General features: G+C 36.9%; 1 protein-coding gene across 1 annotated transcript in view; it reads left to right on the top strand.

Moving 5' to 3' along the window:
• The window catches only part of HIBADH (3-hydroxyisobutyrate dehydrogenase), an 86421-nt gene that overhangs the window by 45470 nt on the left and 15266 nt on the right, over positions 1 to 25685 (top strand). The window contains exons 5-6 of the mRNA XM_082282107.1: positions 24271 to 24404; positions 24957 to 25033. Of these exons, the coding sequence (XP_082138233.1) occupies positions 24271 to 24404; positions 24957 to 25033 (211 nt within the window). The remainder of the gene's footprint in view (positions 1 to 24270; positions 24405 to 24956; positions 25034 to 25685) is intronic.

Raw genomic sequence — 25685 nt, 5'->3', positions numbered from 1 at the left:
TTTACTGGTTCTTAATAATTATTTTGGTCACTCAAGAATAGAAAATATTATAATACATTGGCTTTTTTTAGGATATGATGGCAAAAGTACATTCAATTTAATTGTAAGGCAACAAATCAAGATGCGTGATTAAACAACATGGAGTCAAATACAGTTCAGTGTTGATAAATATAAAGTGGTACTCACTAAGGAAAAAACACTTGTTTAATTCCTCATTGCTGCCTGATTTTGAATTAGCTGAATGCACTTAAGACTATTTCCTTTCTTTTCCAGCCGCTCGCGGTATATCCTTGTATGCTAATTAGTGAGAGCCTCTATTCAATATGGATCAGCTTACAAAACAAATAAATGTTAAAGTTTATGAGAAGCAGGTTTGAAAAAATAATACTAAAATGTAAATCCGGTATAGAAATAAATGATTTGGCACACAGCTTTATGGTTAACGTATTCTGGTTTTAATGCTTTCACAAGGATGCAGCTAAAATGGGGAGACTTTCAGACTGTTGAAGTGGAATTTGAAAAATAGTAAAAGGATGGAAATAGTAAGAGTTTCATTTTTAAAATGAATCTCTGAAAGTAGGTAGTAGTGGAAAATATGCTGGCATCATGTTTGTCTTTTCTCAAGGTATGATGGTAAAGGGACATTCAGCCAAATTCTAAGGCAACAAGCTAAAAACTAACACCCAGATTTCTTCTCCTGTAGTGCAGTGTTATTCTGTTAAATGAATGCACTGATTTGTCATTGAACTCAAACTTGTTAGGATTAAATTAAAGAACTAAGTCGGTATATACATATACCAAGAACACCCACAGCTTCATTAGACACAATTTAAACAAACATTTAGGAGGCATGTGCATTTTCATACCTCACTGCATCAGGCACCTACGAAATGACAGAGGTTAAAAATAAATAATTTTCATGTTATTGTCATGTATTTCAGCATTTCGGGTTGAAAAAAAGAACTGCTTGACTCTTCTTAACTGGAACTTCTGAGCATATGTGTAGGTGAGACTAAGTTGGTCAATCAGTTTTAATGAGAACCATGTCAGCTTTAAAGGTGATACAAAACATCAGTGCAGAATCCTGAATAACACAGGAATAAAACTTTCTGTGCGAATTGCATGAACAGAGTTTCCAATTTCTTTGGCATTTTGAAGGAAAATCACCATGCTTTTATAGCTTGGTGTAGAAACACTTGTGCAGTGCACCTCTTCTTACTTCTGGAGGGGATCAAGATATATGGATAAGAGAATCAACAAAAAGAACTATTTCTCCAATGTCTCCTTGTATTAATTTTCTTGGTGGGAAGTAACTATATTCTTTTTCTTATCAAGAAACAGAGCTATTAGGAGCTTGGCTGGCAATTCCACAGCTAAGCAATACAGAAAGTGAAATTACTTGTTGATGTGATTAGGGTGGATCAGTACTGGATAATACCAAGTGGTGAAATCCTATCATCTTGAAAGTTATATCTCAAGTGACCGAGTTAGCTGACATCAGATTGTGTCCATTTTATTGAAATACCTGTCTTTAGATTAGCTGTTCATGTCTTTTTTGCCAATGGAACATGGGATAGTATTGCTTCTTTAACTTCCATTTATATAGTTGTATCTTGATTTGTAATAAAGAAATAAATGTTAATGTCACATAAATAGAGAAGAATAGCCTGTGTCCGTTGTTGTTGAGTCTGACAACAATTGCATTATTGTTTGAGACAGTTTGTAGCAAACTTGTGTCAGATACCAACAGCTTGAGGGTGGTGTTGTCAGAACTGTCAATAATATTTTGTTTGGAAAGTGTAGCTCACGGTTGCTTCAAGGAAACAGAACTTTCTAAAAGTGCTAATTTAGCCTTGAATAGGGATACTGTGTTTTTTGTAGATAGAAAGTAGACTAAAACTCATTTGAGGTTTGGTATTCTCTCAGGCTTCCCTAAGCTTTCCATTTTTTAGAAAATACTTTTTTATGCCACCTTCTTAAGAAGGAAGAGTTGGGGAGAAGAATGTGAGTTCCATGCACATCCCTCAGTTGATTTTCACAAGAATATCTTGGCTTCATTAGGAGTGAGACTCTTAAAGCTCCTTCAAAAGCCATGCTTTTAAATCAAAACCAGATGTGCCAATAGTGTGCATTTTCAGTGTAGTTTTTTTTTTGCTCTACCCCTGCCCAATTCAACAACAAAAAAAAACTTCCGGAATTATTATCTTTCTGACCTTTTCGAGGTTATTTACATCATTTGTTATGATCCTTCAGTAAGGCTGTTAGGTTTTTGCTTAAGTTACCTTGCTTAATTGGATTTGTGTACCTTTATAAAAATTGAAAAATAAACATGAGGCTATTTCAAAATTACTTTTTCTGTTTGTAACATTTTTGTTATGAATTTCAATATCCATTTTCTAATGTGCTTGCATGTAGCTTATTTTCTTTATCATGTGCTCTGTTTTACATAAACATCTTTCCATCTCCCTCCCACCAATTTACAGTCTTACAATAGTTTTGCTGTTGTACAGTTTAGTAAGCCGTGTCCTTCCCCATCACTAGTACTTTTTTCTTTCACACTCCAGTCCTACTATCATATTTGACTTTTCTTCCTCTTTTCCAAGAAATTAGGTCTGTTCTAAATACTGCAGATGTTTCACTTAGCTTTGTTTGAGAATCTTCCCATAGTATTGGCATGATCATGGTCCATGACTCAGTTATCTCAGGCTTTGGCAAATTGCATATTTAATTTCTCCTTGGCATCTCATGATCCTTTATCTCCCTGCTATTGTCTTTCACCTAAGTCTTTATTTCTTGCAGTCTTCTGTAAATGTGTTCCTGGAATCCTTTTCCTGGTTTCTGATCTCAGTCTGCATCACCTCTCGTCCTCTTCCAGAATTTAACACAACAATACCTCTCTCTCGAATATATCTCTTCCCATCTGCCTCACTCATGCCAAGTGTTCTGCCAGCACGGTGTGCTGTGCCATTTTTCCAGTTTGTCCCAAAGTTTGACTCACACCTTCCTTCACAAAAGCTTGGATTCCTGGGCATTAATCAAGCCATTGTCTTACGATTGTATCTTAGTATTTTTCCCCACAGCCTTCCAGCACTGATGTTTTATAAATTTGTTTAACAGTCATTTTGGAAGAGAAAACCTTTTATGATATTGAACCTTTTATAAACCTTTAAATGGTAAGTTTTTGAAGTAAATCTCCCCCCACTCCTGCTCTCGTTACTGAAACTCACTGTTGAAAGAGGTTGAAAAGATGAATCACCACTTAGAAAGGCAACTTCATTCCTATGAGGAGAAAGAGAAATAGGTTAGTGAGATGTGGCTTGATTTGTTTTCATCTGGCCTGAGACCTGAATTGGTTATAAAACACACTGAATATTGATCTAGCTGGGGAACTGTGCTGTAGCTTTGTACTCACTATAGTTGCATTCTTTAGAGTTTAGAAAACCTGTCCAGTATTCTTCTTCGCCAAAAATATTTCAGTTTGAGAAATAAAAATATATTGTCTTAAATGCTAGATACAGATACTTAACACCAGTTTGTTCTAGCTAACAGTGTTTTATCTGCTAATGTTTATGTCAGCTTTTGCATAACTTTTCAGAATGAAGGCATGCAATTTCACAATGATATTTTGAGCAGAAAGTTTGATTTATATGCTGAACAAATCAACAACCTGATACTTAACTTTTAGTTTCTAAATCTTCACCAGACTTTCCTAGTTTACATTCTTGTGCTTACACAATGACTTCTCTAAGTAAAGTCTTTCATATCTCTGCATCAAGGGAAACTACGAATAGCTCAGAATTACATCTAAATTAAATTCAGTAAATAAATATGTGAAAGAAGCAGGTGGTTATTGCTACAGCAGGCCTGCTAGTTGAACAAATCTAAACACCAGCATGCTAGTTAAAATGAGAAATCTTGCTTTTCGTTACCTGTACCCCTGCATTAAAGCAAATGCCTCAAAGGCAATTCACTGCTTTCTTGAATATTCTGGGTCATGTTTATTTGTTTGCCTTTTAAAGTACTAGTCAGATGATCTAGCATTATATCAAAGTTTTATAATTCCCATTTCTAGTGGTAAATTATGTAGATAGTGTGGCTTTGACTCATGTTTGATTAGATGCTGTATGTTTTTAAATTAATTTCTCTCTAAGCTCTTTGCAAGGAATAGTAACCCACTGCAGAGAGGTTACAGTACTATGGACTCTGTCTGTTCTGCCTTAATGATACAAGGGAATAGTTGAGCAAGAATAAATGAGGTACTTTTGGTGGGTAAAAATGTGAGCTGACTGTCAGTGTGAGATTGGTTCTAGGAGCAGTTAGCCAGCAGTAATAGGGCACACTTGAGTAATTGAATTTGCATAACAAGGCTTGCTGAAGAGATCTGACAGGCCCAGAGATTTGTCTGGCTGGAGATCTCCAGATGGACGTGACCACACAGCAGCTGGGTGGCACGTTTCTCAGCATGGTCAGCAACACCCAGACTGTCAGCTGGCCTCTGCAATTGCAAAGCCCTGGCAGGCCAGCTGGTGGCTTCTGACAGCCAGTGGCCCCGTTAGAGAATCTTTTCATTCTGCCTGTCAGGGTACAGGACCTGCAGGGACCCGTGGTAAGATGTAACAAGTCACCAGTGAGAGTTGTTAAGATGCTTCAGAAACCTGCTTCTGTTAAATAGCTGCTGCTTTACCACTGAGAGTGAACCTTCTGAAAGCTTTTTCCATCCTTTAACAAGGACGGGACTAACCTGTTCTCCAGCATTTTGTTTGGAAATCTATTACTTGGTGTTAGTTCCTACATGTTAGTTTCAATACCAATATTTCTGCATCTAACCAAGCATGCCCAGTCAGTAACAGAAGTACATTTTATGTGCTTATTACTTTCACAAGAGAAAATAATAGAGCTTTTGTTCCTGTGTCCCTTCCAAGGATACTGATATTAGCGTATTCTAGATTCAGCAGTTCATTTAAACAGAGCAGTTTATGGAAATAGTGTAAAGGAAGGCATTAGAAACAATGGAGGCAACAACTGTTTTAATTGATTGGTGTGCATAAATACTCTGTGTGGGTGGGAAAAGAATATCCACAATACTAGAAAACTCATCCTTTGTCAGCCTGCCAGAAGTGATGTGAAAAATTAGATCTATTGCTTGGTCCTAACATCCCTGAGCCCCAGCCACTAAGCATTAAGCTGTTGGATTTAAACTCTGTATGCCCTTGCAAACTTGGGGAAGTTCCTGTTCACCAGGAGTTTAAAATCCAGGTTGTTCCACTCTCAAAATGGTAAAAAAAACCCCACTAATGGGAGTTACATATTCTCATCCACTTACTATTTCTGTCCTCAGTGATGTTACTTTGCCCTGTTTACAAGGTGACTAAACAGGTAGGTGCCTGCTGTCTAAAATACAGGCCACTGATGTGGGCATTCAATATTTTTAATGTATGCAGACCCCCTCCAAACTGAAGGAACTAAAAGTAGGGTTTTCTACTGGGTATAGTACCCCTAGCCATCCTAATTTCTAAAGGATCTTATTGTTTCACCAAGTCTATTAATTTGGGGAAGGCTGGAGGAGAGACATGTTTAGTACTATTCTTCAAGTGTCAGTTTCTGGGTTGTTTGTATGGTTAGTCATCCATAAGCTTCTGTCCAGTCACAGAATCATAGAATCATGGAATGGTTTAGACTGGAGAAACCTTAAAGATCATCTAGATCCAACTAGTCCAGTTCCAAGTCAGTGGCCCTAACTTCTACATTTTTTCTGAAAAATTCGATGTCAAAGCTGAACATTAGACTCATCCTTCTAACTGTGCTTTCTTTCTAGGAAGTAGCATTCAGCATTTGTAAACCCAACCAGTCAATTACGGAATAATTACAGAATTATGGAATGGTTCAGGCTAGAAGGGACCTTAAAGATCACCACAGTGGGGGCTGGGATTTTCTGCCTGGACTTCTGCAACCTGGCTTTAGTCAGGCTGAAGTCTTCTTTTGATGAAGGGGGATGTTGTACCCAGCTTAGTTCAGATTACTTGGTAGCAGAAGGGATGTTCTTATGCACAGAGGACTCTGTTGGTGAATGCAGTGTTAAACAGCCTCACGAGGCATCCCATTCATCCAGTCTGTGAGTTTACTCTAGCGCAGTGTTTTAATGCTGGATCCATTTCTCTGTAGACTCATATTCCCACCTGGACTACTGCACCCTGATTTTAACAGGCTGGTGCCCCTATGGCACTGTTTGGAATCAACTGTATAATGTCCTCTTGTAATACATCTGTTTCATCCATCTTGTTACGCTACAAGATGCGTAAGTTCCCTTTTGTCTCAAGGAAAGGTAGATTAGACTGTTAAAATAAGAAAAAAGCTTCACAGGTTGGAGGGACAGGTATGTTTAGTTTTTTTAATCAAGAGCATTTTGATACCACCTCAGGCACTGTCCAGAAAGGGTTGTTTTTTGAAAAGAGCTCTGCATGAATGGAAAACGAATAAGAGAAATTGTCAAAATAAAGACCATTTTGACTGTTTTATAGGCTTTAGACATTTTTACTTGTATTTTTTCTTGTTGACTGTAATAAATGCTTAGCATGCAATAAGTATTTTACAGAAAGTTCTACTTTGAAAGAAGTAGAAAGAAGTGGAATAAATGCCATTTTAATTAATTTTTATATCTGTTCATCAAAGAAGGCTGAAATAACAGGTTATAAATTTTGTTGAGTCCTGTGATGCTGCAACGTAAACCTCACAAGATTTGGCTTGTAGAATGGGAACCTCAAAGCATTTCTGTTCTAACAGCAGTGATGAATGAGAAAGTCATTGGTTTGTGTCCATCACATTAAAAAAAAAAAAAAAGGCATGTAGAGAACATACGCAACAAAAATGTCTTCCCTTGCCACCCTGAGTTTTTGTTACATGTATGGTTTTGGGGTATTGTACTTGAATTCTGATGTGTATATAGTCCCTGTAAGTCCATAAGCTAAATGAGCAGGAATCTTTTGAGTGCACTTCTATCTCATTCTAGAAACGTCTTTTTTAGGACATCAACTTGTCATTCAACTTTTTTCATTAATTTAAGTATAATACTACTGAGAAATACCATTGATAGACCGTTCACTCCTGACACAATAGGGCAAATCTTTAATCAAAACACTGAACAGCTACCTCAAGAAGACAGATTTAGCAACCTTTGGAGGTGCTTGCATGATCATTTTACTGTTTCTTATGTTGAATTCTAGCTAACCCATGACACAAGATGGAAAACAGCCTTTTTAAAAGTAAATGATGTATCTTTGTTTTCTGTAGATGATTGTGAACCCCTTCCTTTCCTTTTTTTTTTTGTGTGTGTGTGTATTTTACACAAAGAAAGCAAGCAGTTGTACTAGATACGCATTCGTAGGGACTACACAGAGACAAGGAATATAGTCTGAAAAACTGTAGTCTGCACACAGCAAAATGAATTGTTGTAATGCCAAAGCGCACCTTATATGTTTTGCCAAAAGTGATTAAGGAGCTGGTATTTCAGATGTTGTAGCAGGTATAATTACCTTCCCTGATAAGAGCATAATGTTAGGCTGTGTTTTGCAGATCTGATTACTGTTGGTGTGTAGTTTGTGCCAATTTTAGTAATTTCTGGTGTAGAACCTTTACTTTTATGCCAGTTGCTCAGTAGCTGGTTCAGAAGTTTAATTTCTTACATGATTTTGAATATTAAATTCTAATTTGGAGCAGTTATTTATCTGAAATTACATAGAATTAAATAAACAAGTATCTTCTCTCTTCCTTCTTTCCCTGCTCTCCAGGAAAAGGGAGATGTGGTGTCATCAAAGCCACTTCTTTGTGCTTTCTCAGTACAGAAAGCACAGACTGACTTCCTGCTGATACTCTGAATATGTAGCCAAAAAAGTTTATACCAAGTACTGACCTGATCATTTTTCTCTCTTTTCCTTACTAAAGTCCCCATGGAACTGTAGTTTGTTGATGAATAATGGACACAGAAGGAGCCAGAGATATACTTTGGGTATACGATTCCCCCATTAATCTCAGAGAATAGGCACAATACAAAAATTAGGAGAACTTTGGTGTTGGAGAATTCATTAGAATTAATTAGAATCAAGTCTGTATTCTGAAATAAACTGCTGTAGTTCACTTATCCTTCCCAGTTCTCCTATCATTCTTTATGAATAAAAGCCCAAATCTCTGACTGAGTTACATTCGGGGACAAAAAAAAGAATGCTTCCTAATTACCTATTTTAAGACCAGAGTTAGCACAGAAAGATTGCAGAATAACCTCTTAAAAACCTTATTTTCTGTTTTTATGTCAAGGAAGTGCTCTTCTTTCTTCATCTACATTCCTGTGTACTTAAAAAGCTAATTTGAAACTGTAATGTTATCTCCCTATGAAGGCACATTTATTTTTTTCTTTTCATTTAAGAGCTTTTAAAAGCATACTTGAAAAAATTATTCTAGCCACTGTTTTATCTTTTGCTAACATTTCAGAATGATCTTGGGCATTTTATAGATAGCTATAAACACGGTAGAAAGCAAGCAAATTGCATTTTTTATTCTATGTCCTTGCTTCCTCATTATTTTTTTGTGAGTAAGGAAGAAAAACCAGTCTGAATCTATTGAACCAATTATATGCATGCCAAAATATTCTAGAGAATACTTGAAAATGGGAGGGTTTGGACTGTTCTTTGTCTTCTTTCTTCAGTATTAATTGCATTTCCTCAGTGCATATGACTCACTGCATTTCTAATGCCATCTGATTTTTCTAAATCAAAAATTTTAAAAATATGAACTCGATGTGATTCAAGATGGGACTTGGAGCAGCTACTCAGCACAGTCAGGACTGTGGAGGGTTGCTACCTTAGTCTGAAGGGACTGCACAGTTGCTGGGCTTTGGTTGTATCAAGGAGCTGTTTAGAAAGGAGAAGAACAAGTTCCCATGCCTTTGTTCCTATTCTTCTCCAGAAGGCAAAAGGGATGAAATGGGGTTTACTCAAACAGAACAAAAATGTGTATGGCAAACAGAGCCTCTAAAAGGGCTCGTAAAATGAGTGTACAGTGAGGAATCATGGAGGCAAAGCAGCTTTTTGTAGCAGGAGATGGCTGCATAGCTTCGTGAGAGCAGAAGATGCAATCTAGCTGCAAGACTCAGAAGTGAGCTAATCTGCAATGGAGGAAGAGAGCACCAAGATTTTGAAGGTGATCATTAGTTCCAGGTAACAGAAAATACTTTTGACATCCTAGCAGACAGATTTACAGTTTGTGCTTGATGGAGATCTAAATACAGCCTCTCTGTGTTAACTCTTCTTATTACTGTAATATCTGGAGTTCCTAAGAGTGAGAGCACTATGGCTGTGCTACTGTATGGCAAACCCCTCTTTCCCTTGAAATTCAGAGGAGGGGTGCAGAAGAAGTTTAATGGCTGTCAGATGTTACCCCTTCAGGCACACTGCAGCCAGCAGTATTTGCAGCTACACAGGACAGCCTTTGCAAAACAGGCCAACACTTACTAGTCTACTGGCATACAAGAGCGGTTTGATTTCTGAATGGAAAAGCAAAGCTTAAACATGTGTCTGTGCTGGCAGCATGAATTACTTTCCTGCCTAAGTGTCCAGAATTTCTTTATTCCTTCTTTACATTTCCAGCAGAGCTCGCAACTGGGAATTCAGACATCAGGGTTTTGTCCAAGTTTTAGTCAAGTCAGTTTGACATGTTCCTCTTTCCTTGGCTGCTAGTGTTTTTAAGTCGATACTTGGAGTGTTCCTTCTCGTCCCACCCACGGTCATTCCATTCATATGTGGGCAGTTTTCGGGATTTCACTCAGTTTTCTTCCAGCCCCTTGTCCTGAAAATCCCTTAGCCCTTTCAGTACCAGGTGACAACAATAAAAAGTGAGGGGTGAAACCATTGTGGGTTTCATTTTAAAAGTAACTGTACTATGTTTTAATGATAAACCATACTAGTTACTACGCGTCAGTTAATATAACTTGACAGATAAATGCCATGTAGTCCTACCAGCTTCAGTCTGGATTACTTAGATACTGTTATGTAGAGAATCCTGAAAAGCTGGCTGAAAAGTTTTACATCTTTTAATAAGGCTCCTAGCTAAGTTAAATTTAAAAGACATGGAGAGTGTATAGCAAGATTGTACTAACCTCATTGTGACTGGTAAAACGTGTCCTTTTTTCTTGTTTTTCTGGTTTATTCTGCAATGAGAATTGAAAAAAATTATAAAAATTTTACTGAGTAGAGCCCTATCATGGAACTGAATTACAAAAAAAAAATCTTTGCTATAACTGTAAAAAAATGGGGGTGGGGGAGGGGGATGTTGCCTTATGTTCATGAATGTAACTGGCACAAATTTCTAATCTTCTTGAAGTGTATTCATTTTACAAAGCTAAGGTAGCTTTCTTCTGTGACCTATGCAGCACCACTCATACAAGCTGTTTCCTGTTTACAAATCAGTATTTTTATTGCCTCAGTGACCTTAGAAAAGCAAGAACAATTTCTGATCATTTCCTGATATGAATTGACAGTAGCAAGTCCTATAATAGCATATGCTAATTTTTTTTCTTATTTGTATCAACATGGGGTTTGTATTTGGACAGCCATTTTGAAATGTTTCACTGTATATCAAAATAATAAGTCCTAATGGATTGCTTCCTGCTTGACTAGACAAAAGTTTTTGGGTTTTTTGGTTTTTTTTAATGTATGCCCAAGCAAGTTTAAAAGAAACAGTAGAGCAAAATAAAGTAGATTTGCTGTTAATAGCCTTGCTTGATCAGGTATTTATATTCTGGGTATGGTTTTATTATATATTAAATTCTGACAGTAAGGTAGCTTTTCCTCTCTGAGGTCAGTAGTGTTCAGATTAATCAGGTTGACATTTCATGCCGGTGGGTCATGAACTGTTGATAATAGCATTAAATGGTGATTCACTTGCTGCAGGGAGCACAGCTCATTATCCAGTCACTATATTAAATCATCGCCACAAACAGCTAGAATCCTGTGTGTGTGCATGCACGCATCTGTACACACACACATACACACACGGAAATCCGGGTGGAGATCTCTGTCATGTAGCTATCCATTTCTCTGTTTATAGCAATTGTTAAAGCTGTTTCCAGCATGCAAGGATGATGGACATCTCCCCATTTGGGAGACTGGAATACTTTTCTCTGAAGAATCTGTTTATGTATGGAACAGGACGATGCGGTTTATTTCCTAGCTTCTGTCCAAAAATGGGGGATAATTTTTTTAGCCAGTTCCATGTTAGACAAACACAAAGAAAAATACATGCGCATCATTTCTACGGTGTTAGTGTTGGGAAAAGAGCAAGATGGAAAATGAAAACAATGGAAATTCAAATTGCTTGTGTTCATTGGGTATGAATTTTTATTTAATGCTGTGTTTCAGGGGCTTCTATATTAGTTTCAGATGTGCTACTTCCTGTTAGAAACAAAAAAAACCAAATTAGATACTGTCCTAGTTCAAGAAAAAGTGTATCTATCATAATGGAAAATTTTAAAATAGAACACTGTCTAAATAGCGTAACAGTGGATTAGCTAAGTTGAATGAGGGAAAATTCCACCCTAATGCTTAAAAGATTTTGCAGATAAATGCAAATCTTACTTACTTTTAAGTTGCATTTTTCTTAAATTACATTTGAGTAAAGAGTGTTGCAAGGTATGTGTCCAGCAAATAATAAGAAATGTTGGGATTTTTTTCTCCTACCTGGAGCAGAGAACTGTGGAGTTTTCTCCCTCCCTGTCCTCTGGCTTCTCCAGCTGAGCCAGTGTAATTCATTTTAGTGCAAAACTGACCGTTGTTCAAAGGCAACGCTTAGGGGGACTTCACCTTAAGGTATATGCAGGCTGGCTTGAAGTATAAGCTTCTCAAGGTCTTCATAATTGACACTAAAAAGTATTTTGTTTTAATATATTATATATTTTTCCTAGAAGACATTATGTTTAATTAGTATATAAATATTAATTACCATGAGAACCGTGTTAACCTCAGTATTAACTTTAAAACTGAGAAGTTGTGGGGTTTTCATATAGGTGCATGTTTTTTTACATTTATATAAATGGTTACAGAACAGGAAACCATTTTGTGAAAAAATTAGCACACTTTATACTTTAAGAGAAGTTTTTAAAAAGGTATCTTGAAGGGAAGCATTTTACATTCATCAAACTGCCCTTTTTTTTTTTTTTTTTTTTAAGGTTAAATAGCTTCTAAGACTGCCAAGAGAACCGGAGTAACATGAAAAAGCTGTAGGCCGCTAGAGGTCACTATTTGGTAATCAACTTCTAATGAACCAGAACTGTCGAGAAGGCCAATAAATTACACTGTGGATTTTTCTAATTATGAATTCCTATTTAATCATTCAATGACAAGTTAACTGTGGCAGCGGTTCTATGTACTTTGCATACACAGTTATGTTAATGTACTATTATATTTCTTAGGATGGAGGTCCTCCATCATTAGAGCAGTTCATTACCAAAGAGTCTCTTATCTAATCATAATTACTGATTATGAGAAATAATTAACTTTGTTACCCTCTTGATTCTGTTCGTTGGCAAAATGCAGTCTTCCTCTTTTCTTGTTTTTTAAATGGAAGGCCAGGCCAAGTACTGACTTTCAATTCCTTTATGTTACAGAAAAAAGGTTAAATTGGTTTTGTGTAAAATTGCCTAAGTTGCAGTGTTGGAATACTTCCAGGCAGTACAGAAAAAAGGGGTTCACAGATATTACAGTGGGTCTCCTTAAGTTGTCATTCAGCACAGTTAAATATGAAAATGTGTTTTGTTTTGTGAAAGTACAGCATTTGGAGCATTTGTAAATTTAAACCATATGATTGCATATTGGCTCATCCTGAAACAATAAATGTAATAATAAAAATAGTATCTCTTCTTAAAAATATTTCCATATTAAACTCAGAATTAGTTCATATATAAAGAGATATGACTTTTAATTAAATTACAAGGTTTGAACTCATTGTATAAGTGGCATCAAGTACATTTGAGAACACTGAAAAGTACATTGCATTTTAGGCTGAAGGGCAATGCTAAGTCTAGTTCTTTGAAAGAGATGCACTATCTGTTTTGCAGAGAGGTAATAACAGAATTATGTGTAGAGGATCCCTGAACAGGAAATAGAACTGGGAAAGGCCTTGAAACAAAGGGATTCTTTAAATGGAATCTTTCCAATTTAGGCTGTTTTTCTAGCAGTTGTTGTAATATTGCATTATTGTATTGCTTTGCCTTTCAGTGCCTTAAAGCTTTGAGAATTAACTTTGACCATGCTGAAATTAGGCAGCAGAAAGTGATTTGTTACTTTGTAGGTACAGAGTTAGGCATGCTTTAAAATAAGCATATATTTTAAAGGAGCAGCTGAAAGATAAGACTGTGGGGGCTCTTGACTGTATCCAGAGGCAAGATTCAATGCCAAAGTGCTTGAAAAAAAGAGCAGACATATCTGAAACAATGCACAGGTGATGGTTCAGATTGTAAAAAAAATTCTTGGTCTCATACCACCAATGACATTTGAAGGGACAGAGTTCAAAAGTTCATTCAAAAATGTTTAGTGCAGTCTTCACTCCTATTATTTATCCATTTCTTTCCAATTTCATTTGGTAAACCTCTGTCAGTTGTCCTCTCATAGACTGTACCCAAAACAGGTAAAATTAAAACTTTCAGCTGAGAAGCTCCCCAGGAGAAAATACTGGAGACTGATTTATTTTAAAACTACCTGTCTGACACTTCTTTCTGGCTATACATTTCTATTTTATTTTAAAATTTTGTTAGATTCCTGCTGTTAAATACTAGGTATTTTTTAAATGTTGTGAATGTAAATATGCCCCCACTGATTTGGATTGGCTTGTGGCATTGCTACATGCTACTTAAGATAAACCAGAAATGCTTAGGAACATATATGCTATGTTATCCACCCCATTCAAATGCTTTTTGTTTTATTTTTCTGTGTTTATTGTCTTTATTTTCTTATATGACATTGAAACCACTAATGAGTGCATCGATAGAAATTTACCTGCTTCTGCAGCTGGCTTTTTAAGAAGCAGACCTTTTATCAAGAGGAGCACATGAACCCATACCTGTTGAGTAATGCAGTTTCAATGTACATCTCAGTGTGACTGTGTTTTTCTGTTTTTAGCAGTGTGCTTAATGCTTTCATTATTCAGAAAAAAAAACATGCCACGTTTTGTTGGTTTTCAGGATCTATAGAAAAATAATATGATAAAATCATGAAGTACTAAAGTGTTTCAAGTAATTTGTTTTTGTAAAAGGGGATTGATATCTTGTTAAAGTTGTACTAATACTGGAGAAACAGGTAAACAATAATATTAAATATCCCTGGTTTATTTTTTCTTGAAGGTTTTTGTTTTGCTGTTATAATAAAAGAGTTTCCACCTTTTACATATCTATTCCACAGCACTATGTAAGCACAGTTGCATTTTGCTGTGGAGTTAAGGTAGAACGTGCAAGTATTTTATACTTTCCGGACAGAGACATTCAAGTCCAAGTAGCAAAATCTGCAAACATGGTGGCTTATAGCTGACTGCTTCTTGTGATTTAAAGAAATCAACAAGATTGGCTGTGCATCTGGTTTTGTTGGCCATACATTTACATGTATGTTGTTCAGTCAGAATGGATGAGATGAAAAGCTGTGATGACAAGGTGGATTGTTGGATCTATTTGTGGCTTTTGGATATTCCATGCAAACATTAGGCTTCTGCAGGCTTGATGTTCACTTTGGTATTGTCTGTGAACTTGAGTTAGAACAACTAACTATATGAATATAAGAATAGCCTTTCTGGAATTTTGCCATCTCTTTTTCAAAGGGAACATTATAAATGTCTATCCCTTTGAGTTTTTTCTTCCATAGTCACACAAGAGTCTATTTTTGGTTGCTGATCTTCTGCATAGAGTAGAAGCTTTTCAAGAAAGCGAGGTTGTGATAATATTAGAAATGCAGCTCTTCCCTCTTTCTAACACCAGACAAAAATTATTCTTGATTTTGCACTATGTCATTGGGATAAAGTTTTATTTCTAGGACTTGAAACCTCATCAGTGAAGACAAGAATTATGCCTACTGAATTTCAGTCGTGTGGAGGGTTAACAGCGGCCCACATAGTGGAGGAGCTGCACGCATGTTCATGTTTAATTTTTGGACTTCTGCTAAAAGACCAGAATTTCAAGCAGTAGTGCAGGACAAGATTTATTTTCTTTGAAGGACTATTTTCTTTGTTTCTTTTCTATTTGATGTTTCACATGTATTTGATGCTGTGCTTGCTTGCTCAGAACCCAGCAGCAGTTAATCAGACAGCTCGGTGTCATGTGCTTTATTTACATTTGGACTGTCTGAAATCTGCTTTGAAACTTTGGGATCTTGTATATGTGGAATGTATTGCTTCTGTTTGTCACTGGTTGTCCAGCCTTCTTGCTAATGTTCAGATAAAAAATTAAATACTTGTTTTGAGCTGTGCTAAGCTCTGTGCAGGTAGTTTCGCTGTCCACAACTGTAGATACATGCAACTGTTGGTTTTAAGTTTTAATATTTCTGTATAGGTCTGCAGATGAGATTTAGACCATATATCTATATGTTAGGGATGTGTAAAGGAGTAGCTAAATCTGGTACTCCAGCAACACCTAAAAGAGTGTTTCTGTTGTGTGGGATTTTATGGTGGAGTATGGATTAAAGGTAGAGAATGGGAAAGATAACTGTCATGAACTACTGTTTTTAAATGTTTTTAATGCAATATTTTGGGTATTAAAAATAAGCAAACAAGTTAATCAAGCGTACTGTATTTCCTTTCTTATTGCAGTGCTGTTAACCTTTTTACTTGCTAACTTTTCAAGTGCTTTGATATTTCTCTTTGACATTACAATGACTAGAACTAAATGTAGTGCTTTTAAAAAAAGGCTGCAGACAGAACAATTTCATCAGGCCTTTCAGCTTGTATTTCTGTTGAAGAAGTTGAAGTATCTTATGTGTGCATTTGCCTTTTGCAACTATTTTCTTTGGCTGATCCTTGGGAGGCATCAGTTGCTACTTAATACCATCTCGTAAAATTTTCCTCGTTCATCCCCCTCATATTAAACTGCCTCAACAACAGCTTCTAGTCAGTTTTTGCATGATTTATTGAGAGGGCATATTCTTTTCTGTGTTTTGGCATCGTTCTATAATACATCTAAATCAAACTGAAGATTTTTGTTCACCATCCATGGCCAAGTTCAAGTACGAATCCCTATACAATTCTACTCAAGCCTTCTTTTGAAAACATGAAGCTTCTCATGACCATTTTGCCTATTTTGTTTAATTGGTTGTTTATCCTTCCTCCTCCACTACTTTCTACCTTCCGTTTCTGACTATGTTTACATAATTTTTTCTGTTCCCAAAAGGGATATCCTCTTCTAATATAACACATGTATGTACCTATTGTTTATATGCATGTATCCTTATGATTCATGTAAATCCCCAAATACGTTTTCCTTGAGGCTCCCAAGGATCCTTGCATATCCAGCAGCACTTCTCAGACTGGCATGTGGGACTGGAGAGTTTGGTACTGGCTTTGTCTTTGGACAGCACCTAGCAAAATTGGGACCCAACTGTGACAGCAAGTGAAGTGCTGAAGAAAGGCTCTTGGAGCAGTCTCTGCCTGCATCTTCTACCTTCATATTATCCTAGGAGGCAAAATCTGTTTAATTATGCCCTCTCATGCTGGGCTGCCCAGAACAGGTAGCATATTGCTCACCTCTCTTGCATCTTTCTTTCAGTGTCTACTACTGCTAGGAAAATAGCTGCATGGAGCATTAATGCTGATGCACACAGTCTGATCCACTCGTCTTCATTCTTGCCAGTGCTTGTGGGAGAGGGGGTGGAGGAGGAGGAGGAGGGAATTATTATTCTGCTGCTGACACAGGGAGAATGAGAGTGGCTTGATGCAACAGAAGATTATGTTCCCTGAGGATAAACAAACAGAAGGAGATAAATTAGGAGAGAGGATAATCCTGTTAATATGTGCATTCCTTAATTCTGATCCAGTTTTTCAAACTGTATAATTTCACAGAGGTTAGAAATTTAATTAATACCTGTAAACCATCTCTTCAAGTTTACCTTTCAGATTGTGAAGTAGTGTTTTGAGTTGGCATTTGAGATGCACGAATTTGCTTATAAACAGGACTTGCAGATAGTAATATGAATATCACGTGAGGGAAAAATAATAATGTGCACATCACCATCCCTTAATTAAAAAACAAACAAGCAAACAAAAAACTTTGGTTCTCTGGACTTCTTCACAATACTGTTTGTTAGGAAGTCAGAGCAGTTTTTTCTTTGCAATCTTCTTGTTGCTTTTTCAGCAGAAGCTGGGCCATTGTGATATTTATCTGAATTCAAACAAGGCTAATTAAAAGAGCTGCTGACAGTTGTTGTGATCTGACTTTGACTGGAGCTTGATGGTCATTATGGGTAAATAATGAACTAGGTCTGCAAATGTAGCAGCTGCCAACTTGGGATAGAAGAACAGCTATTGCGTCCAATTTAAGGATCTATCGACCGCTTCCCTTTTCCCTGCAGATCTTCTTCCTAGCAGAAAACTAATGTTTTATACTGCTTTGTTTTGTGGTTTCAGCTATTTCTGATATAGTCTATAATTTCCTCTTAAATATTTAACCTAGTCTATTATTAGCTTTCAGAGTTAACAACTTTTCCATTGGGCTTTCTTTGCATTTTTATTTTGTTTTGTTTTGTGGGTGGGTTTTTTGCAGTTTGTTTTTATGTACAATATAACTGCTTATATAATGATGATCATGTGTGTTTAATTTGCCTGTTGCTGCAGAATAAAAATCCACTCGGTTTTTTTCTGTGTACAGTCATAATCTCACAAATTGTATAATTCGATTATGCCGTAAAGGAGATGTTTCTACTTCCTTAAGCGTGCTTTTGTCTGGATTAATATTTGAGTGCTTGTTTTATAAATCTTGAAATCACTGACCTGAACCTCCATTTCCATTTTTGCTCAAAAATCACTAGTTTATGAGGTACGGTGATGCAAAGCTCTATTTGTCAGAAGAGAGAAACAGCAATGACTTTCATTAAGGGGCACTTCCAAGTACGTTCTCGCTTCATCATGAGCTTTGCCTTGTCCCATTAGCAAGTAGGAATGGTACCTTAAAGGGAAAATGGCAAATTTTAATAATAGATTAATTCAACTTTCTTCTAGAATCCTTGGCATTATAAATGCAGTACAAACTCAGAATTTGATATACGGAAGAACTTAGTGCATCTACCCAGCGTTTGCTCAGCTGCCATTAGAAAAGGCAGTGTGCATTATGTAAAATGTACGGAGGCACTTGTGCATTAGTGCATAATGCGGCAGAACTAGGGATCTTGCTGGGAAGAAATGATCCCAAGCGTGCCCCTAAAAGACAAGTCTTGCTTTGAGATATAATGATGAAAAATTGCCCATTTATTTGTGTCTTTGCGTTTCAGCAAAAACGAAACTTGGACTCGTTGACTGTCATGCTGCCGCAGGGGTTTTGTGCACGTATGTGTGCGTCCGCGGGCACGGGCGTTTCTGTGCCTGCTTGGAAAGGCCAGCGATACGTTAACAAGGGGTTATGTTATGCTGGTTTATGTTAAACCAGATCACCCCCTAACATGTGCAGAGCCATTCATCTGTGTCACCAAAACCCAGGAGAACATCTGACATGGACTTTGAAACAGAAACAGTGATCACTTACAAATCAAACATGGCACGCTCTAAACCGATTGTGCACGGCAATCTTTTCGAGAAAGGACAACTAATTGAACATGATAAAGTGTAAAGTTAATTAACACCCTTAAATTTGTTGATTACTTTCACGGGATTATATTGTTCGTTGAGGAGCAGCTTTCTGTCCCAGCTGTCGCCTTTTTAGCGAATGTCGCTGGTAAACAATAGAGACACCATAACAAGTCGTAAATGGTCCCTGTGACAGCAGCCCCTTGTGAGGCTGCATCTGTAGAAAATGATTAGAACAATTGCATTTTAAAGACGGCTCACATTGCAGCCCGGTCCCATCGGCCCTCTTCTTTATCTCTGCTGATGGCAGACTGGTTAAAACATTTAAGTTCTTTTGAGCAAATTAAGTGATTTACTGTGTTTTAGTTATACGACAGTAGAATAGCTTCATAGCACTAGCTTTGATGCTGATTTTTATAATAGAGAGAAACACAAGCTCTTGGAGTGGTGGTGTGCTGTGGGGTTTTTTTTGAGTCTGTTCCATTTACATGTTTCCTGGAAATAGATTGATGATGGCAGACATTGTCTAAGAAGCAAGTAGAAAAAACTGATACCCTATTTATATTTTATAAAATAACTAGTCTCTTCATGGTTATTTTAAATTTATAGTATGGTTTTAAATATCCTTTTATTTCCAGTAGGGATTTATAGCTGATTTTGCCTATACATGCCTTTTAATTGGTTTTAGATTTATATGTGTAGCAAAACAATAGTAACCTTTTCAGTTAATCTTTCCTTGTGTATCTTGCTTTAACTTTTCATGAGTTGCAAAGACAAAGTATTTGGTGTGAGCTGGCAGGTACTTAAAAAAATATGCTTAGTCCTTAAAAATACACACTCACACAAGGTACACAGATGCAGCCTCTCAAGCTCAGCCTATCTGAAAGAGAGCAAACATGACAAGAAGCTGCTTGTTTGAGGCAGCTACAGTTGCTTAAACTGCATTTTTTCAAAAAAAAATCAGAATAAAAGACCAGTGTTCCCTTGCACTTCCTAAAGTGTAATAGGCAAAGCCTCAACTCTTGTGCTTGAGGGTGCAACATTGTAAAACAGGATGGAGGATTAAAACTCTAGCAATATGCTTGTTGTTTGGTTGGGGTATTTTAATCTAGTTTAGATCACAAAATTAGTTGTTAAAATTGCAACTAAATGTTGAGTTGAAAAATAACAAAATAGATGATTTTTTGCTGGAGCTTCTTGATATTACAGCCTTCATCTCCTACTTGTCCTTTAGAGACTCTGAAACAGCTCAATTCGTGTTGTTTGAGTCTCAACTTTGTCAGCAATAAATTTTTTTATCTGCAGATGCAGTGCAACAGTGGTTTAAATACGTTGGCACAGGGATATGCTTGGGTGCATTGTGTTTCCATCAGTGTTACTGTTTTCAGCATTGCCACTGTGATGGTGCTGTAATGCATAGCCTTACAATATCACTTCTTTTAAACTCATCTGCCCTCTGTTCTTACAGAAGCATAATAAAGCTGAAACCAAAAGCAGATACTTTCATATAACACCTTTACGTTAACATTTCTTTTCTAGCCAATTGTGTTCTTAATAATAACAAAACTGATAGAAACTGATAGAAACGAAGCAGTTTTAATGATGTAGCTACAGAACCTTTCTGAGCTTTTTTTGGAACTGGAAACATCAGTGGCAAATTTCAAGACTTTTTGCAGCAGCGATAAATACTGTTTAAATAAGCACGGGAAAGTGAATATGGAAGGGCAGCATGTCTATCAAATGAGGCTGCTTGGCCTGGATGCTAAAACTTGAAGTCACCTTCAGACTGTTCCAGGGTACCTGCAACCAGTTACTGTTGTCATGTGAGAGCTTCTAAGTCTCCATTCCTATTTTTGTCTAAAATGTTGAACTTAAGAACTGCTCTGCATCAGGTTCACTGAGCAATCCATTGGCAATTGAATGAGAAGCACTTGGGTTGAACTTGCCCCACCAGTAACACAGCCAGATGTGACAGGATGCTTTGAAGTGCAGTTCTTCATATACCTCTTTTGATAAAAAAAACTTAGTTTTGCAGATCTTCATCCAAAACCTGCTAGTATGCAAGTGGGAAATCCATCTCCAAGTGGATATGCCATACTGCAGTGCTACTCTGTAACTGCTCCCCATATTTTTCCCAGTCATTTTCTTGCATGTCCCCTCAACTAGCTAGATCTCTTATATTTTTCTGCAATCCTATTCCTATCAGTTTATATCTCTGGGACAAACTCTGGTGCTGTTGTGACCAACAGACTTGGAGCTGATCTGCTCTGTGGGATCTGCTCTGTGGGATTCTGCACAAAGGTGTGGGTTATCATCCTAGAAAAGCCAAGTATAAGACCGCAGCCATAAACTCCAGCAGTCTTGCTTTGCAGCAGAGGAGGAAATCGTAACACTCGCTAATCATAGATGCAGTTTCTCTGAAAACCATTCCCCAAGGACATGAAGAGACTTTTTGTATTTTAGAAAGAACAGATAGATTCTAAATTACTTTGACCCTCACAGCAGCGGTACATAAAGCATTATCTTAGGTGGTAAGATTTCTTTAAAAAAATCAAAATATGAAAAATAATAGTTAGCTTATTTAAATGGCATTAGCTGCTCTGCATCTCCGCTGCTCTCTTTAGCGTTAGAAGCTGATAATACTTTACTGGCTTGTGTTATTGGTATGAAATCTGTGATTGTGAAATAATGCTGTGCATTCTTGTATAATGATTTTTTTAAATTTCTAATTTTAGCTGAAGTTACAGTTCTTGTACTCCTAGACTCCATGCCAATTTTTTTTAAATTTCCAGTCTTACAAATTTGCTGCGTTGCTCGTTTGATTCTGATAAAATAGCAGATAGTTGGCAAGGACCCTAGATGATAAAATCTACCATGAAGTAAATAGGTTTTTGTTTTCAAAACAAGAATTTTCCAAGCCTTCTGCATTATACAACAAATTGCTCTTTTTTTCTATTTAACTAATTTATTTTTGCTTCTTGAAATGTTTGAACAAGTGAGAGAGTGCAGCTGTCAGAAGATTAACCAGCTGAAAACTATTGTCAGCATTAATTTTGCTCTAATAAATGAATCTCTGAAACTATTTAGCAGTCTGTAATCTAGATATAAGGCTATTGACCTGTGATGGATAGTACTGGATTTTGTTTGTAAGCTTTGACTTAAATTGTCTACTTAATTTGCTGCAGGTCAGATCACAGGATTAGTGGTAAAGGCCATTATGTGGTTTGAATAAAAATAGCTAGAGGAATGGAATGAAAACCATTGTGTTTATTAATGTAGCAATCTTTGTGGTCATGTACATAGTGAACTGGTAGCCAAAAAGACAACAATGATCTGTTTGTGCTAGCTAGTTTGGGCTTTGCTCTTAGCCCAGTTCCTGTGAGGTGCCTGGAGAGGAGTTGTTCAAGTGAGATCAAGGATTGGCTGCAAATTGGGTGTCTCTCAACCTGGGCAGGAGGATCTTCACCACTGTATGTATTTCAGCTTAAAAGTGTTGTGTATATAGACCGATGGTTTTGTTAAAGCTATGAGTCTGAGTTCTTCCGGATGCTCCAGTTCTGGGCTTAACAGCACAAGACACAGATTTACTGGAGTGAGTCCAGCTAAGGGCCATGAAGATAACAAACGGTCTGGAGCATCTTTCATATTGAGGAGAGACTGAGACTGTTTAGCGTGAAGGGAAGGCTTAGGGCGGATCTTATCAATGTGTATAAAAACCTGATGGAAGAGAATGGAGAAGAGGGAGCTACACTCTTCTCAGTAGTGCCCAGTGACAGAACAGGAGGCACAAATCAAAACACATGAAATTCCATATGAAGCATAAGAAAACACTTTTACTGTGAGGTAGGCAGTGGAAGAAGTTGCCTAGAGAGGCTGTGCAGTCTCCATCCTTGGAGATACTTGAAAGCTGACTGGACATGGTCCTGGGCAACATGTCTCAGCTGGCCCTCCTTGAGCATGGGTGTTGAATGATCTTGAGAGGTCACTTCTAACCCCAGAAATCCTGTAATTCTAAGTTCTAATATAGGCTGGGCTAATATCATTGGGAGCATCTTTACTGTTGCCTGGTTTTGCATACCTGGTAGGTATTTACTCTTTTTGAGACTGATCTGTCAAATTTGTCTGAAATTCTTCAGTGACTTCAAAAGATGGTGTGTGTTGAAAGACAGGATGGAAAAAACACTTGGGAGATACAGAAAGGGGCATTTGTAGACATAGCCACACAGAGCAGTTGCACACAGAGAGAGCATCAATTGAAATTTTTATTGAAAAGCAAAAAAATATTCATCAAAATCTTCTGTGTGAGAAGCTTCAGTGTAACTGTCCTTGATGTTGTAAACAAAGTCCAAAACTGACCATTAGCTGTGGTAAAGCACTTCAGAGCACTGTACCTAATTGAGCATGTTTAATTCGAAAGTCAGTTGTTATCTGCAGCTGTGCACCCTAACCAGCCAGTGTTTGATGCATAGCACAGAAAATTTATAGTGGCTGTGCTTCTTGCCAGAGTGAAAATTAGTGAGGAAGTTGATTTGTTCATCAGTTTAGGCCAAATTTTCCTAGCAGTTATACCCATTAAATACTGGGGATACTGAGGTTAGGGACGTAAGAGTTATTCATATTAGAATTAGGCTTCTTTTAAGGAATAGAATATTTCATGGAGTGGAGGTAATAAATATCACATGAAAAATTTGCCAATGTTGTGGTTAGGAACTGTATAATCAAAGAACAATGGTGTGTGCTTGCTGAACTGTGGTAAAGACAGGACAGACTACAGGAATAAAACTGGGACTTGTGTATTTATGTGTATGTGTATGAATAATTTTTACATTGTCTTTACATAGGAATTGCATCATTGTATATGCATTAAGTTTATGTATGGGAAACTAACTTAAAGCTTCTCAGATTAAGGAGAATTTTGCTTCAGATTAGAAACATAATAAACTGCAGAAATTCAGAAGACTTGATTTTATATGCCTGTGTCTTTTAGCTGTTCAATCATGTGAAAATCAGGAAGCATTGATAAAAATTAGCCTAGATTTGGAAAGCCTGATAAAAGAGAGTTAACTTTGAGCAGTGGTTTGTTAATGGTTATATGTGAGGAGTAGTTTGACAAAAGAGAAATTTTATTTAGTAATTCAGATACAGTGAATTTTTTTTGAGTGCAGAGTTGCAGGAAAAGTTGATTGTTTCTTTGTATAAACTATAAAAAGCTACATTGCCAGTTTTATGCAAGTCTTATGACTTATCTGCTAGTGTGCCTGGAAGATAAGGTGGTTTTATCTCCATCAGATGTTTGAGAATTTAGATTACTGATTCTGGGAGTACTGGGAGTATAGGCTTACTTTTACACAGAATTTGAGAGCTTCATTGTAAGTGAAATATTAATTTTGCATCATCAGACCCTTACTGGTAAGAGAAACTGCCTAAGTTTTGAGGTTTTTTAATAGTGTTATTAAATCCAGTGTTATCTTGATTCAGGTGTTGGAGCTGCTCGAGCTGGGAACCTTACTTTCATGGTTGGTGGAGTGGAACAAGAATTTAATGCTGCCAAAGAGTTGCTGACATGCATGGGTTCTAATGTGGTTTACTGTGGAGAGGTTGGAACCGGACAGGTAATGCTTTCTGAAGGGCTAATAGTTATCTCAGTCTTTCCTTTTTCTGGCTTTTTATTTATTGATGCCTACTCTTTTACTCCAGAACTAAATGCATGATTTTATATCTTCATACTTGTTTGCTTGTTTCTAACCTTGTGTTTATAAAGTAACTTCATGGCACTTTTTTCCAGTATGTTGTGTCACTGAGCACCAGAATCTGACTGGTGTTTCTCCACATTGGCTTGTTGAGATTATACTTCTTAGGACACAGACATTTTAATTTTGTTTCATCTGAATTTAGATTTACTGTATGTTCTGAAGGACAAAGAACCCCTGCATGCCATGTGTACTAACTGAGCTACTGTACTAAGAAGTACTTCTTAATCTCTGAAGGAGCCATAGAGCGGCTTTGATGAACATTGTACTATCACAGATCTCTGTTAACTGTAGAAGAGAGCTGCCAGAACATACTTGATCATATTGGCCTGGGCCTAGTTGATTTTTACACGTTCGTGAACGTGTAAAAATTTACACGTTCATAAACTAATTGATGGTTTCATGTGTTTCCAGGCTGCAAAGATCTGCAACAACATGCTCTTGGCCATCAGTATGATTGGAACTGCTGAGGCTATGAATCTTGGAATCAGGTTTGTTTGATTTTTGTGGTGGATTGAAGCATTTTTTTCCGTGTTTACAGTTTTTATGTATTATGGTTGACTTCTGCTGAGATGATGATTAAAAGACATAGGTAAACTTTTTGCCAGGAGTTGTCTTATAAAGCCATTAACAGGTTAAAGGGATTATTTAACTAAAGGAGGTGTTTTCAGCATGGGAATATTCTCTTGTATTGGCTGCATAGGTTGTTACATTCTGCATCTGCAGTTAAGAGTTTATTTGTTCTGCTGTCATGCAGCGTACAATAATGTTTGTCTTTCATTATAAACATCCAGAGCTAATACAGAGGTAAGTTTTTGTTTGTGTCCTAAACTGATGTATTATATTCCCATATGGCTTTGATTGGCTTTGTTTACTTTCTTAAATTGTTCCAAGATATTTTGTAAAGTGAAACTTCTACTACAGTATGTATATCAAATTAAGATCAAAGCATAAAACAGAACATCTACCTTTCTTTGACTTTATGAGAGCACTTTGTACTAATTGCCAAAACTCCTAGTTCGTCAAAAAGCTGCAGTATGCTCCACTACACTCTTGCCAATGCTGAGACTACCATTCCTTTTCTAGCATGTGGTACATCTAACTTTTAAGTGACATCATATTAGAGCAAAACTGGTTTCACTT

This window comes from Coloeus monedula (genome assembly GCF_965178545.1).
Source record: "Coloeus monedula genome assembly, chromosome: 1".
NCBI classification, from domain to species: Eukaryota; Metazoa; Chordata; class Aves; order Passeriformes; family Corvidae; genus Coloeus; species Coloeus monedula.
Note: the sequence above shows the minus strand (reverse complement) of the source record. Positions and strands in the feature narration are given on the sequence as shown.